The 15,881-nt window shown below is 45.4% G+C and overlaps 1 protein-coding gene across 1 annotated transcript in view; it reads right to left on the bottom strand.

The window, feature by feature from the left end:
- B4GALT1 (beta-1,4-galactosyltransferase 1) overlaps positions 1-15,881 on the bottom strand; it is a 68,045-nt gene that overhangs the window by 16,125 nt on the left and 36,039 nt on the right. Inside the window, exon 2 of the mRNA XM_065406052.1 lies at positions 3,410-3,645. Within this exon, the coding sequence (XP_065262124.1) occupies positions 3,410-3,645 (236 nt within the window). The remainder of the gene's footprint in view (positions 1-3,409; positions 3,646-15,881) is intronic.

Here is a 15,881-nt window from a genome sequence, read left to right on the forward strand (position 1 = left end):
TGTTGCAACACATTGTGACCAGTGCTTGTTGATTACGTGGCATGACTGTTGTCTGCAGATGCAAAACATTAGAGGGATCTTGCAAGCTCCAGCTATCCTAATCAATTGTTCATTGTAACATCTTTTTTATCTCCCACAAGCAAGGCACAGCTGCAGGTTTATTTCTTAGATTACCCATTTTAATAGATGTTGGCATGTTAATGGCCCAAATTAAGTTAACACTTAATTGAGGAGAACAGGCCAAAGGTCAGGTTCACAAATGTGTTGATGGTATTTGTTCCACTGAAGATAGGTGATTGCCTCATTAACTAGGGTTGGCAGAAATGTATCCATTTACATCAGGAGGAATTTAAAAAAAAAAGACTAGATTTTAAAAAACAACAGACCATAAAATTGCTGCTCTGCATCCCCCCCTCCCCCGCTCATGTTTCAGACAGCCAAGAATTGAATGGTGAAGATGCAATGGGTTCATGCCTGAATTGCATTGCACTGAAAGGAAGAAGTTTGACATTACCAGTGCAGCAGCAGTAAGGGTCAGCGCTCCTCTCTCTTTCTAGGAGATGTAGAGTACAGAAGAGCACGTAGGTGGAGTGCAAGAATCAGATCACACAGTAATTGTCCTCGCTTCAGTGACTGCTTTGCTATAGACACGATTAACAAGTAAAGGTAAAATTTCCCCACTAGAAGGAAAAAAAAGAAAGAAAGAAAAAAGGAAGGATGGATGCAAAGGGAAGGACAGACAAGAAAAAGAGAAAAGCAATTGTCAAGACAGCAGAGACATAAGAACGTTTTCCTCCTCTACTTCTGTCAGAGCCCCCACATTTCTGTAACCGCCCCGGCGCAGCTTCCCTCTCGCCCCCACGCAGGGTGGCGGCTGGCTTAGTGCCACTGACAGTTCTCAATGTTACCGACATAATGGTTCAGAGATGTGCAGAACATGTTTAGACTTCAGCACAGGAGAAGGCAAACATTTTAGCTGCAAATTAGTTCACGTCAGTTACTACAGATAATCATTGCCCTCCCATCAAGGAGCTACTTGCAGAAGAATGAACTGTACCTCTCTAGGGTCTGTATACTCAGTATATTGGCACCATGTCTGTTTAACTCTTCGGCAAGTGGGCATATTTTAAAAGACTGACTAGATAATTTTTGTGCAGGTTAATTTTAGAGCATGTAACAAATGCCCTATGATATAGTTCAATCCCCATGACCAGGCAGTGCTCACCTTCATTGCCAGGCACTAACCACTGGAGATTAGTCCCAGCGGTGCTATTACCACTGTGATGTGGATATCCACTCACTAGCAACTAGCCCAAGGCCACAAGTCATTTTTCAAAGGCCCCTGAAAAGCTATCATATGATAGGAGATATTTACAGTGAGCAGTAACCCCAGTCGTAGGACTGAAATCCCATATTTTAAACAAGATCCTGCACACCCTAACATTTAACATATGAAACTTAGAGCAACCAGTGACCATTTATTAGAAACGGCCACACACCACTAACTTATGACTTTCCAAGTTATGCAAATGTTCCCAACTTGTGAAACTAGCATGTTGGGTGAGAGGAGCATTCTGGTGGGAGGAAGTACAGAACGCAGAGGCATCCAGCTTCGTCCCCACCCCCACACGTGTGTTTTCAATGGGGATTTTACCAGAACACTAGTATCACTATATGGGCAAACAAAATATATGCATGTACACAGTGGATCCTTAGTGCATCAAAATACCACCTTCACGAGCTAGGGGTGGCTGGGTATTTACGCCACCATTTGTGAGAGGCGTGTGGTCTGGAGAGCTGCACTCTAAATGGTCATTTATGCTATGCTGCAAAGGGGGTCTGCAGAGCAACTTCAGGGATAACATTTAGTATAGTTAGTCGAGCATGTTATTACCAGTTGTAGGAAAGCTGATTCCATCACCAGTATGGTCTGATATATAAGCATGTTACACATATAAACAAAAATGATTTGAGGGGGATTAATGACAGTACATTATAATCCAAGCTAAAATAATCTGTTATTTGCAGTTGCATATCATCTGTAAATAGAGCACTCTGCCATCACAGAAACATGAACAAAGTCATATCAAGCACAGCAGGTAAGTATTAACATTCCTTAGGTGAGTATTTACCATTAGTATAAATACATAGCAATCCATTTCCTGAGGCACAGAGAAAAATTCAAACCTTTCTGCTGCACCTGAACATACCAACTGATCTTGACTTTAGATACCATCCATTGTTGTTTGCAGTGTTGTCGTAGCCAGGTTGATCCCAGAGTATTAGAGAGACAAGGTGGGCAAGGTAAAGCTGATCCGATAAAAGATATTACTTCACCCACCTTGTCTCTCTTGACTCTAGAAACAGCTATGCTCCAGGGAGCGTGCTGCCTTTCAGCATTGCACAGGGCTGGGATCCAAAACTAGACAGAGATGCTGTGTTAATATCTATGTGCCAGATACTCAGAGAGACTTCACTGGCACCCTTCGGAGTGATAGAGGTGCCCTTTCATCACAACTAATGCATTTTTCTTAACTTGTTAAGCTTCTCAATGTGTGCACAACAGCCAATTTTTTTTGGAATCATGGCATATGCTCAAGCCAGTCATGTTGTTTGGAGAGGGACATAGGCAGGGCTAAAAGGCAAAATACACCTCTACCTCGATATAACGCTGTCCTCGGGAGCCAAAAAATCTTAACCGCGTTATAGGTGAAACCGCGTTATATCGAACTTGCTTTGATCCACCGGAGTGCGCAGCCCTGCCTCCCCGGAGCACTGCTTTACCGCGTTATATCCGAATTCGTGTTATATCGGGTCGCGTTATATTGGGGTAGAGGTGTATATTGGAAGTAATGCCAGTAATTTTTTTCTATTCCATTTACTTGAAATGGACTTGTCTACATCTATAAGAGATCTATGTTCTATCCACACGCAGGACAGTTAGTGCACTGTTCCTATTAGTGTTACTGGGGGTTATCTGGCCTGCATCATACAGGCGGTCAGACTAGGGATCTGATGATCCCTTCTGGCCTCGGAATCTAGGACTGAAAGTCCTGCACAAGTTGGTGATAAGTGTATCCTGGTGGAAATAAGATGAGACTCTATTACTAAAAGTTCTCTTCAAAGTGGCTACTTAAGTAGAAGTTACTCACAAGGAAGTTGCCTAACTTGAGAACTGGATCTCAGTTTACTGGGGGAAGCATTTTTCTAAAGCTATAAAAGCAACTAGCAGAAGTGTTTGGATTTGTTTGCAGATTATGCAGTGAAGATTCCCGACTCTTGACTCTTTCATTTTGTGCATTAATCTTCTCAACCAGCAAGTTGGTTACTGAGTATAAGCCAACTGCACCTTTGCACGGAAGTATTATAGCCATTATTCTGTGAACGTATGCACGTCCCAAGTCCTTACCTGATTGATGACATACACTCCATAGTCAAGCTGTTGCCTTTGAAGGATTGGGTGGAGATAATACAGCCAGTACTTCAGATGCTCATCACGGTTCCTGAATGGTATGATGATTGCTACTTTCTGAAGTGCTTTACAGTCTTTTGGAGCATATCGGCCTCCTTCTCTCACTTCAGGGTTTATCTTCTCAACTTCCTCAAGATTCACAGGCTGGGAAAATTCCACATGCAGTGCACCAACTGGAAAGGACCATGACAGACAGTGAGTATGCAGATTCCAAAAGACCCATACAATTCTCTGTAAAGGTTTGAAGAAACACATTTCTTTTATAACCAAGGATGGGGACATGGGTGGAGGAGGGGGTTTGGATCTGAATAAAATCCTATGAACATGAAAAACTGCCCTCTTAACCAAGCACAACAAAACCAGCTGCACAATACAGGAGCAGCGTGAGACCCTGCCCCACTCAGGGAAGACTCACACGCCAATGTGCTTTGGATCAGGCCTCAAATTTGTATCGGATATTTACTGGGTCTGAAAGTCCTCAGACCTGCCATAGGTCACTGGCTCCTACATGGAATAACAACCCAGCATGCATTCTGCTGTCGGCACACCCTGGTACCAGCCCGAGGAGAGAAGAAACACTCCACTTAATCGCTACCCCGCAATATAGTGCGGGTCTTACATGGTTTAAAAACAATCTCCTTACTCCAAGGACTAAACACATGCAAAATTAACAAAACCCCCTTTTTGCTAAGAATACCCACAGAGCAACTGAAAGTACACCCACCTTTAAAGTTCCTGTTCTAGAAACAGGAAACAAAGCCATATTTGCATTTAGGTTGGCAACTTCAGTGCCTGGTTTCAGTAGAATAGGTTTGGAAAGTGCCACTGTCGTCTTCCCTGAAGCAGGGGTTTCAAACTGAGCGGCTCATAGGCAAACATGGCTATTGTATTAGTGTTACTTCAAATAAGACCGCACATAGCTCAGAATGGCGGCTGAACCCCATGGGAACAAGCCAGTCACAGAGGGCATGACCCCCACGGCAGGGGCTGGTCAAAGGCTCTGAATAAAAGGGTGTGTGTTGGGGGGAGGCAGGGGAGAGACTGAAAATGGGTAATAACTAACGAAGAAAAGTATCCCAACAACAAAAGCCAGGCTGCATACTCTGCCAGTCCCCCCTTGCCAGGGTGCTGTGCACTCCTCAGCACAGAGCCCCGTCCTGGGACTGAGGCTGGGGTTGACCCCTCAGTGCAGTTGTGGGTGCCTTGGGGAAAACTCAGTCAGCTCAACTGGTGCAGACCCTGGCCTGTCCTTCTCTGCACTGTGACACATTACCACAGTCCAGCAGGATTTTGAACCATTGTGTTTGCCAACATGCTGCTCACCAGACCTTGCAGCCAGCGCAGAAAAGGACCCATCATGTTCAGTGTTGTGCCAGTTGCACCCTAATGTGCTGCCAAGTCAGGGCTACTCCTGAGCCCAGACAAGGCCTCAGACACCCTACACAGCAATGGTGTCATCAAAACGACAGGGTGGGGGCACCAGCCAAGTCTGCAGCCGCATACTGGAGATGGATTATTTTTCGTCGGGCGGTTTCTCCGTAGCAGCTCTCTGCTCTGAGTCAGTCCTGCCCATTCTAAAACAGATGCAGGGGAAATCCGGCAACCTCTCCAAAGCGTGAGAGCAGCCCAGGGAGTAGGAGCCCCCAGTAATAGAGGCCAAAGTCCCTTGGGGGCTACCCCGGACCCCTCAGCGTGGTGTTCTTTGACAGGAGCACCTGGCAGGCCTAGACTAAGGCGCAGAGCACCGTGAGCGGAGTGTCAGCAGGCTGTTTGCTTTAAAGGAAGAATTCAGAAAATGTCAGCTCTTCCGTCTGACGGTGTAACCACACCGCGGAATGGGGCTCAGCTTTAGCTAAACCCTATTGGCATGTCCTTCAATTTAATCATTTAAAGGCCATCTGCACTTCATCCAAAGCACATATGTTTTTTTGGAGAGATGTTAGGTTCAATTCACATTTGGATGAGCACAATACCAGACCTGCTATGTACACACACCTCCACACACCCCTTTTTCATCCCAAGATTTAATTTAATAAGTGAGAGCTCCATGCCCACGCTCACCAGCACGTGCTGGCACAGGGGAAAGCACTCAGACTGTGCACAGCTGGGGAAATTACTACAGACCAAAGCTCATCCTCACAAAGCATCTTCATTAGATGTATAGAGCGTGACTGGTAAGGAGAAAGGGCATGGTTTTCAGAGATAAATACAGATAAGTAGCTGTTACAGTGAGTTTTCTCTATATTTACATTAATGCACCATTCATGTATAGGGATATCACAACAATATGACTTTAGTTCTGGCCTGTGGCCTTTTTCTTGCTTATTGAACTACAAGGAGTTACTTCTGCTTCAGGCTATACTCCTACAGCCAGTGCCATGCAAGGGGTGATGGGGTCAGGGTGGGGATTGCCAATACTCTCCATGAGCCAGCAAGGTCTCTAACAGGGCATCTCACCCCTTCAGGGCTGGGGCTAGCCAACTCTCATTACACACACACACTTTGGCATACCTACCTCCTTGCTCAGTGCTGTGAAAAATCCACCCCCCCCTCCCGAGCAACGTACTTACGTCGACCTAACGCTCCATGCACACAGTGCTATGTTGGCGGGAGAGCTTTTCCCACTGATAGAATCATAGAATATCCACCCCCCCCCCCATTCTGTATTGTTGTTTAATGGAACATGACACAGGCATGGCTTGATGTTTTTCCTTGCATTTCCCTAAAACGTCTGGGAGGAGAGGGACAGTTAGTTTTCCAGGTTTGAGTGTGAGACCTTAAGAGCATGTCAGTGCCAAAGGGCTCACTGGTATCAAGTAGTAAGTTTCAGCTGGCCTCACCAATTCAGGGTACCCCAACTCACTAGGACTATAATCTGTATTTAAAAGGTGTCATGTAGTATGTAACTGGAAAAACTAATAACTCACTGATCTTCAATATTCTTGCGTGATATACATACGTGGTGTGTGTTAAGAGTTATGGACATATACTGGAATGATAACTAAAATGTGTTTAAGACAGGCGTGTCAGGGAGTTGGTCAACAGGTCTGCCCTAGACAAAGGAACGTTTGCTTCTCTAACCAGCCTAGTCACCAGGTGTCAAACATACAGCTAAGGGTAGCATAAAATCCCTCCTTTACCTGTAAAGGGTTAAGAAGCTCAAATAACCTGGTTGGCACCTGACCAAAAGGACCAATAAGGAAAGAAGATACTTTCAAATCGGGGGGGGGGAGGAGTCCTGCACTTAGGACGGAAGAGTCGCATTCACTGTTACAGACTAGGGACCGAATGGCTAGGAAGCAGTTCTGCAGAAAAGGACCTAGGTTTTGTTTGGGCTCTCTGTGTGTGCTCTCTCCGGGTCAGCGAGGAACCAGGGCAGGGAAAATACATCTCCTAAAGCCATATCTGAACTAAGCATCTAAGATTACAAATTGTAAGTAACAGGAAGGAAATGCGTTAGATTATCTTTTGTTTTAGCTTGTGAATTTTCCCTAGGCTAAGAGGGAGGTTTATTCCTGTTTTTTTGTAACTTTAAAGTTCTGCCTAGAGGAGAATCCTCTGTGTTTTGAATCTGATTACCCTGTAAAATTACCTTCCATCCTGATTTTACAGAGGTGCTTCTTTTACTTTTTCTTTATAATAAAGTTCTGCTTTTAAGAACCTGATTGGTTTTTAGTGTCCTAAAAACCCAAGGGCTGGTCTGTGCCCACTTTGTTAACCTATTTGGTTGGTATATTATTCTCAAGCCTCCCCAGGAAAGGGGGTGAAAGGGTTTGGGGGAACAGGAACTCCAAGTGGTCCTTTTCCTCGAATCTTTGTCTAACTCACTTGGTGGTGGCAGCGATACCGTTCCAAGAACAAGGAAGAATTTGTGCCTTGGGGGAGTTTTTAACCTAAGCTGATAGAGATAAGCTTGGGGGGGGGGGTCTTTCATGCGGGTCCCCACATCTGTACCCTAGAGTTCAGAGTGGGGAGGGAACCCTGACACCAGGCAAAGACAATAAAGGTCCATTTAGGTAAACAAAGCTATTGAGTTAACAAATGGGGGAGGAGGAGATACCATGGCGTCTACACTCAGCAGTAGAGAGAAGCTTGGTCTGAGTTTTACTTTTCGAAGAATCCATTGCAAAGGTTTCCTGATCTATCAAGACAGGGGAGCTGAACCTCAAGTACTAAGCAATTGAGTCAGCTGACTTGTCAGGCAGTAATATTGTACACCAAGTGTATTGAGTGAGGTGATTTGTGAAAGCTTATCACACAGTGAGGATAGCAGTGTGAAATGTCTGTATTAACACTGTCTGAGGAATTACGGATACTCACTGTATTAGGCTTTGCAGTCTATGACCAAACACAGGGAGAAACAGGTTTTCCCCCCCAACAGGGAGAAGGCAACTACCAATAAAATTAAGCTAAGAGTGACCAAAAACAATGGAAGCCCTATTTACATATGAATCAGCAGGGGGATGGGAAGTCCACAAGAGGGGAAGAACAGCATGACATCATTCTGTCTCTTGTAACGAGATCACCGAACTTTGGAAGATATACGCAAGGACAGAAGCCATCTTCGGCATCCCTCACTAGATAGAAACAAGGGAACAGAGCTCTTGCAAGCTGAGAAAGATGGGCCTTTCAACCAAGGGATGGGAGGGGGTGAGGCGTGGAGTCAAAGTCTCTGAAAACTGAATATAGGTGAGAAACCTGCTTAGACAAAGATCTTTCACCTTGGAAGACAAGGGAAACCAGCACCTTGTACTTTTGTGGATAGTCCCGAGTGAGGGAAGTCAGCCATGGCTGGGAAGAAGGAAGACTGGTGAGAGAAATCATCTTGAACAAAGTACCTTGCTAGATTGAGATCTGGTCTACACTACAGACTTACATCAGATTAACTATGTCATTCAGGGGTGAGAAAAATCGACCTCTCTGAATGACGTAGTTATACTGACCTAGCCCCGGGTGTAGACAGTGCTACGTTGATGGCAGAGTTTCTCCCATCAACATAGCTACTGCCTCTCAGTTAGGTGGATTAACTCCGCCAATGGGAGAGCTCTCTCCTGTCGGCACAGAGCATCTTCATTGAAGTGCTGCAGCTGCGCCAATGAGGCATTTTAAGTGTAGACCTGCCCTAAGGTTTAGACTTTTAGATGCATGCTTTCACTTTTATTTCCTTGTGACCCTTTCTAACTTTGTTTTTACTTGGCATCATTTAACCTACATCCTATTGTTAATAAATTTGTTTTATTTTTACTAGATACGAGCTCCATGCTGTGTTTGCAGGGACGGGTATATTTACTGCCGCTAAGTTGTTAATCTGTAATGTACCTTTGTCTCTTTAAAGGAGCAACAAACTTTATTTTTCTTTAGCTGTCCAGGGCTGGACATTCCTGGGCACACAGTTCTGAGGAAATTTGGGACTGGGAGTGTGTTAGGGTCAACCTGCTGGTGGAAGCCAGAGCGAAGCTGTAGACAGACTGCTGGGGTCAGAGCTGCTGAACCAGGGCTGTCTAGCACACAGACACGCATGACCTGCACACCGGTCAGCTGACAGGGAGCGTCCCAGGCTGTTTGCTACACCATTAATGCATTATGAGGCACTCAGGGCTGCAAGGCAAGAGGTGACAACCCCTCACTGGTCTGGATTGCACTGTGAACCCCGAGACAAAGTGATTAATGATTAAGCTTTCAATATTTTAAGACTCATCTTACTTTGGCTATTTGAGGATTTTCTTATGAATTTCTCCCATTCTTTCCAGACCTCTGCCAGTTTGCCTCTCTACCCACCAGTTTCTCCAGTACATAGTGCTGAAGCAAACTCCTTGAGCATGAGTGGAGCCTGCAGGCTTGGGCTGGTTTATAGCGAAGCTTCTAGAATGAAAAGCAGCTTGTAACAAGAGTTAAACAGGATAAGCAGGAAGAAGGAGAGCAGGTGAATATGTGACAAGTTTGTGTCAATACATGACACAGCACCCATGGGTGACTCTCTGACATCCTGGACAGGAGTCACCTTATATTCTACTGCACCTCTCCTGAGTGAACTGGCTCTCCACATGTTTGTCATACACGCCCAGTCTCTAAACAACGTGTACTCCCACGTACTCGATGCATACAAAATACACAGTTAACACTTACCCAGAAGTGGCTTTATTGCTTAATTGGCAGCTATATTTCCTATGTGACATCAGCCACAACGCGCAGCCAAGCCTCTGGGTAGGGAAAAAGGATTTCCCAAGAATTCTAGTAGAATTTCCTCATACTGACTGTGTTCTCAGAATAGCTTCTGCCACCAACCTCTTCTGCATACTTTATTTGAACTCTTTCATTCAGTGTTACATAGAACCCATTTCACACATGATTCATTCTCTCTCTCTCACCCTCCCCTCCCCATCTGACTAGCATAGATGCAGAATCCATCTCAACCAGGGCCCAACCACTCCTCCTCTCACACACTGCTATTGTGGGGGTTTTCAAGGTTGGTCTCATGGATTCACCTACTCCTCATTACCCCTAAATGTGGGTCCATTAGGATGAAACGCAGAGCAATAAAGCAATCATAAGGTCAATATTAAGGAAATGCCTAGCTATTTTCACTTAAAACTAGGTGGTATATCAGGCTACAGTTCATCCAGACATTTGGGAGAAGGGGGGGAGGGGAGATAAAACCACTTAAACCACCCACTCCACCCCAAGAATCAGTATTGTATATTGCGTCTTTCCTAGGTGTTCAGGTGGCTCTTCTGCTGTGCTGCTCCAGGAGTTAGAATTAGGATACTTGGTATTATGAATCCCTGCAGCATAAGGCCTGCTGCTAAGTCTCGTCACAAGCACCATACCACAAAGGATCACTGACATCACACCAGCACTTTTATTAAATCAAAGGTAACCACATAGGCCCCAGTTCTGCAAACACATGAAGTCCAAATGTAAAACTAAACACATACATATGTTTGCAGAACTGGGGCCTTAAATGTAAAAACACATGAACAGCCACCCACCCTTTGTACAGAAAATATGTTTAAGATACAAACAAACCAACCTTGTCATGTAAACGTATGTATGCATTTTAAGGGCCACCCTGATTTCTTAGTGGACTGACATCAGGAGTTAAGACCCAGGTATGATAAGTGCTAAGTTCCCTGTAAGCTGTGCGGCTGCTCAGCTGCCGATTAAGCCCCATGCAGGGGCTCAGGGCTGCAGCGGGAAGAGATGCCTCTCCCCCAGCACGGACCTGCTGCGGCGGGGAGAGGTGCCCCTCTTCACTGGACGCCGGCCCCAGCGCAGACGTGCCCTGGACTTGTCGTGGCCAGGAGCCCCTCCCCTGGCCCAGTGCCGCCGGAGCTGCCAGGGAGAGGAGTCCCTCCCTCGGTCCAGCCCAGCCCCACCGGAGCTGCTGTGGCAAAAGAGGGCTGGGGGGGGGGGGGGGGAGTCCTCTCTCCCCATTGCAGCCCCAGGGCAGCCTGCACCCCAAACCCCTCATCCCCGGCCCCACCCAAGCCCTCACTCCCCTCCTTGAACCCCAACCCTCTGCCCCAGCCCTGAGCCCCCTCCCACACTCTGAACCCCTCGGCCCCATCCCCACCACATGAATTTTGTTTTGTGCACCGATATGAAGGTGATGTGTGACACAACAAAATTCATTCCGCACACAGAGATAAAAGATTAGCGGGAACACTGGATAAGTGTCATTTCAAAACCCTCCAAACCTTTCTGAACAGTCCAAGGCTTTAGGGTATGTGGTCAAACACCTGCGGCTGGCCCGGGCCAGCCTACTCGGGCTTGTGGGGCTTGAGCTATGAGGCTGTTTAACTGTGGTGCAGATGATCAGGACTGAGCCTGGGCCCGAATTTCTGCACCACAGTTAAATAGCCTCGCAGCCTGAGCCCCAGTCAGCCGGCCTGGGCCAGCCACGGGTGTTCAAAGGCAGCACAGTGCTCGTCTCACGTCCCACCCCAAGGCCAGGTTTGGCCAATGTACATGGCAGATCTGAGAGAGCGAGGGATCATCTTTCAGGATATCCTGAAAGATGATCCCTATCCTGAAGGACGATCCCTCACTCTCACAGATCTTGGGAGACAGACCAGTCCTCGCTTACAGACAACCCCCCAACCTGAAGCAAATACTCAACAGCAACCACACACGACACAACAAAAACACTAACTCAGGAACCAGTCCCTGCAACAAACCCCAGTGCCAATTCTGTCCGCATATCTATTCAAGCGACACCATCATAGGGCCTAATCACATCAGCCACACTATCAGGGGCTCGTTCACCTGCATATCTACCAATGTGATATATGCCATCATGTGCCAGCAATGCCCTCTGCCATGTTGTAGTGAGGTGGTGTGGCTCCCCGCCGCCCCGGAGAGGGAAGAGCCTCTCCAGAGGCCGGAGTGGGCGGAGCTAGGGAGCTCTGAGCCCGCCCCTCAGAGGGTCAGGCGGCGACCCGGAAGTATAAAGGCTCGCCCTCAGAGCCCAGTAAGCCCCCAGCTGCCGGAGAGGCCAGACGCCTCCAGCCTAGCCCGCGACTGGGAAAACCCTGTGGCCCAAGATGGCCGCCAGGACTGGCGGGGCATGCCCTGCGCTCGCTACTTGGAGGAGTCCATGGTGTTGGACGCCCCGGAGAACAACCTGATCCAGGTACTACCCAAGGGGGAGTCTGGAAGTAGTCCAGGGGCAGCCGACCCTAGTCTGTCTGCAGCACTGCCAGAGCCCATGTCAGTGTGTTGTGGCCAGGATCCCCACTGACACAGCAGTGGGTCTTCTGCCGCTGCTAGGGCCCCGGGCTGGGACGCAGTGGAGGGGGAGAGCCTGCGTGGCCATCTCCCCCTCTCCCTGGCCTGAGGAGGCTTGGGCCTATTGTTATTGCTTAGCCCTGCTTGAGGGCCTGAGCACCTCACTCACTGTTGCCCGCCCTGACCCAGTGTTTAGTCCAACTACCACCAGGGCTGCCAGGAAAGACTCCTGCGGCCGGACTAATTCCCCAAACCTCAGCAGCATGCAGTGAGCCGGAGAGGGTCAAGCCCCAGCCAGCACCCCTACACACTTACCTTGGCCAAACCGGACAGTCTCTATGCAAAAGAATAAATGGACACAAATCTGACATCAGGAATCATAACATTCAAAAACCAGTAGGAGAACACTTCAACCTCTCTGGTCATTCAACAACAGACTTAAAGGTGGCAATTTTGCAACAGAAAAGCTTCAAAACAGACTCCAACAAGAAACTGCTGAACTTGAATTAATATGCAAACTAGATACCATTAACTTGAATAGCTTGACTAGAGACTAGGAATGGCCAAGTCATTACACAGATTGAATCTATTTCCCCATGTTAAGTATCCTCACATCTTCTTGTCAACTGTCTGAGATGGGCCATCTTGATTATCACTACAAAAGTTTTTTTTCTCCTGCTGTTTATAGCTCATCTTAATTAATTAGCCTCTTAGAGTTGATATGGCTACTTCCACCTTTTCATGTTCTGTATGTATATATATCTCCTTACTATATGTTCCATTCTATGCATCTGATGAAGTGGGCTGTAGCCCACGAAAGCGTATGCTCAAATAAATTTGTTAGTCTCTAAGGTGCCACACGTACTCCTGTTCTTTTTACGATCTATTGTGCAACACATGATAAAACGGTGAGAGCAGGCAGCACAGAGTAAGTGTCCTGTAGGCAGGCAGTGCTGCAGAAAAGAGCTTTACCCAGCATTCATCTAGGACAGTGTTACAGGCTGGGGCGCTACAGTTTGAGACACAGCAGCCTGGCCTTGGCTTGCGTTTCTGAACCCTCCGGTGTCACATTGGATTGGGTTCCCCCCCGAACGTTTTCCCAGGATCACCCATCCAAGTAGTGTAGGTGGCTCAGAACACCCACTCTTGTTTACCTCCAGATAGGCAGGACTCCCCTCCCACACAAGCCCCTGTTTGTTCATATAAAGAAGCATCAACACTAGATCAGGGGTTTCAGGAGGGTGTTTTCAATGTGGCATCCCATAGGTGAGAACAGCCATGAGTCTGTCCCCTCCAAACGAAGCTGACGCCCAGCATGCTTTGCAGACATGTGGAGAAGGCCTGCAGCATTTGCTGGTGCTGCAGGGTGGATAAAAATCAATGATTTAAAAATAAAATAATAATAATGACTTTTTTGATAAAATGCTTTTGGAGGAAAAAACCTATCTAAAGATAATTTAAACTAAGATACATTATAGCTCAACGATATCTCATCATGGACTAGGGATTATAAATTCTAATTCTACAGTATGAGACAATATATTCATGTAATGTTTAAGAAAAGTTTTGTAAATGAGTTCCAATAGTTCATGGATTAGGGACCCAATCTTATGGGGTTCCAGGGGCTTAGATTATTTAGGTTAATCTTTCTATCTACCCAATGAGACTCAGTGCTCAGCCTAGAAGATACCATCAGAGATGCTTAGTTTTGCAGTTCTTAAACTGTGGATTTGTGTCTCCAGAGATAACATGCTTGTTAACAGCAAAAATGTTTTAAATAAATAAATATATAGAGGTGAGAAATAACAGACCTCAACTCTATTGTCCATCTGCAAATTTATGTACACAGAGTCAATCCCTTACCTCTCTAAAAGTGCAAAGTTTCAAAAAGTTCAATGAATAGAAGATTGTTGGGGGTGCAATAGATCTGGACAAGGAGAAGAAGTCCGTAGATAAATGTGAGAAGGGAGGGACAGGCAGTAGAAACAAAAGTGAAACTCTTTGAGCAGCATGTTCCAGAAGTCTTGAGGTCTTTCGGAGTGTAGCCTTCATTGATTTGAGATCTAGCATACCATTCTCTCACTAGAAGGGAAAACCTATAATGGAAGCAGGTTGTAAAAGAGACCCAGTTTGGGAATAAGAACCATTCAAGAAATATGTTTGCTGATGATGTTTTAAAGAAAGTGACACCAGTGAACTGGTGGAAGTCACTTAAGCACTTGGATTCAGAGACTGTTGAAGTGATAATCTCACTTTTAACAACAGTGGCTTCTTCTGCCAGTGTAGAAAGAATATTTTCTTCCTTTGGACTAATTCATTCCAAATTGAGAAATCACTTGGGACCTGAAAAAGCAGGAAAGCTTGTTTTTCTTTTCCAGATTATGAACAAACATGAAAATGAAGGTGAAGACAACTGAGTTAGCTGCAGAAGCCAATATTTTAAGTTTCTCATGCTGACCTGGCTGACATAGTCGATTTAATTTTTTTTTTTAATATTTCATTTAACTATTTTAGTTAACAATTTTAACAAAAACAAACCTGACTTTAAAAAACTTGAATGTTTATATTCAAAAATTCATATGCTTTTATTAAAAAAATATTGTTTGCTGTTGAAGAAAAAAATCCAGAATACCTAACATTGTTGTTTTAGTTAAATAAAACAATTTAAATGTCTGTCTGGTGGTGATCGCCTCCTAATCCAGCATGGCAAGAAAATCCTCCAAATATTAATGATTAATCTGTTGAATTGGAGATAGTTCACCTCCCAATGACTTCATAAATATCTGCTTCAATTACCTCTGGTAAATGAAATAACCAAACAATCATTCATTTCCTGATATAGCTGTAAAACTGATCTGAAAAGTTTTCAAAATAAATCACTTAAAAAATGTATAGTGTGTACCTTCTAAAAATGAAATCTACATCTCTGAGTTGCAAAGAATATGTATTAAGGTTACAACAACCAACAAGATAAATAAAAACAACCCAGGAAACTACAGACCAGTTAGTTTAACTTCTGTGCCAGGGAAGATAATGGAGCAAGTAATTAAGGAAATCATCTGCAAACACTTGGAAGGTGGTAAGGTGATAGGGAACAGCCAGCATGGATTTGTAAAGAACAAATCATGTCAAACCAATCTGATAGCTTTCTTTGATAGGATAACGAGTCTTGTGGATAAGGGAGAAGCTGTGGATGTGGTATACCTAGACTTTAGTAAGGCATTTGATACGGTCTCGCATGATATTCTTATCGACAAACTAGGCAAATACAATTTAGATGGGGCTATTATAAGGTGGGTGCATAACTGGCTGGATAACCGTACTCAGAGAGTTGTTATTAATGGTTCCCAATCCTGCTGGAAAGGCATAACGAGTGGGGTTCCGCAGGGGTCTGTTTTGGGACCGGCTCTGTTCAATATCTTCATTAATGACTTAGATATTGGCATAGAAAGTACGCTTATTAAGTTTGCGGATGATACCAAACTGGGAGGGATTGCAACTGCTTTGGAGGACAGGGTCATAATTCAAAATGATCTGGACGAATTGGAGAAATGGTCTGAGTTAAACAGGATGAAGTTTAACAAAGACAAATGCAAAGTGCTCCCCTTAGGAAGAAAAAATCAGTTTCACACATACAGAATGGGAAGAGACTGTCTAGGAAGGAGTACGGCAGAAAGGGATC

The sequence above is a fragment of the Emys orbicularis genome, chromosome 6, assembly GCF_028017835.1.
Source record: "Emys orbicularis isolate rEmyOrb1 chromosome 6, rEmyOrb1.hap1, whole genome shotgun sequence".
Taxonomy (NCBI): domain Eukaryota; kingdom Metazoa; phylum Chordata; order Testudines; family Emydidae; genus Emys; species Emys orbicularis.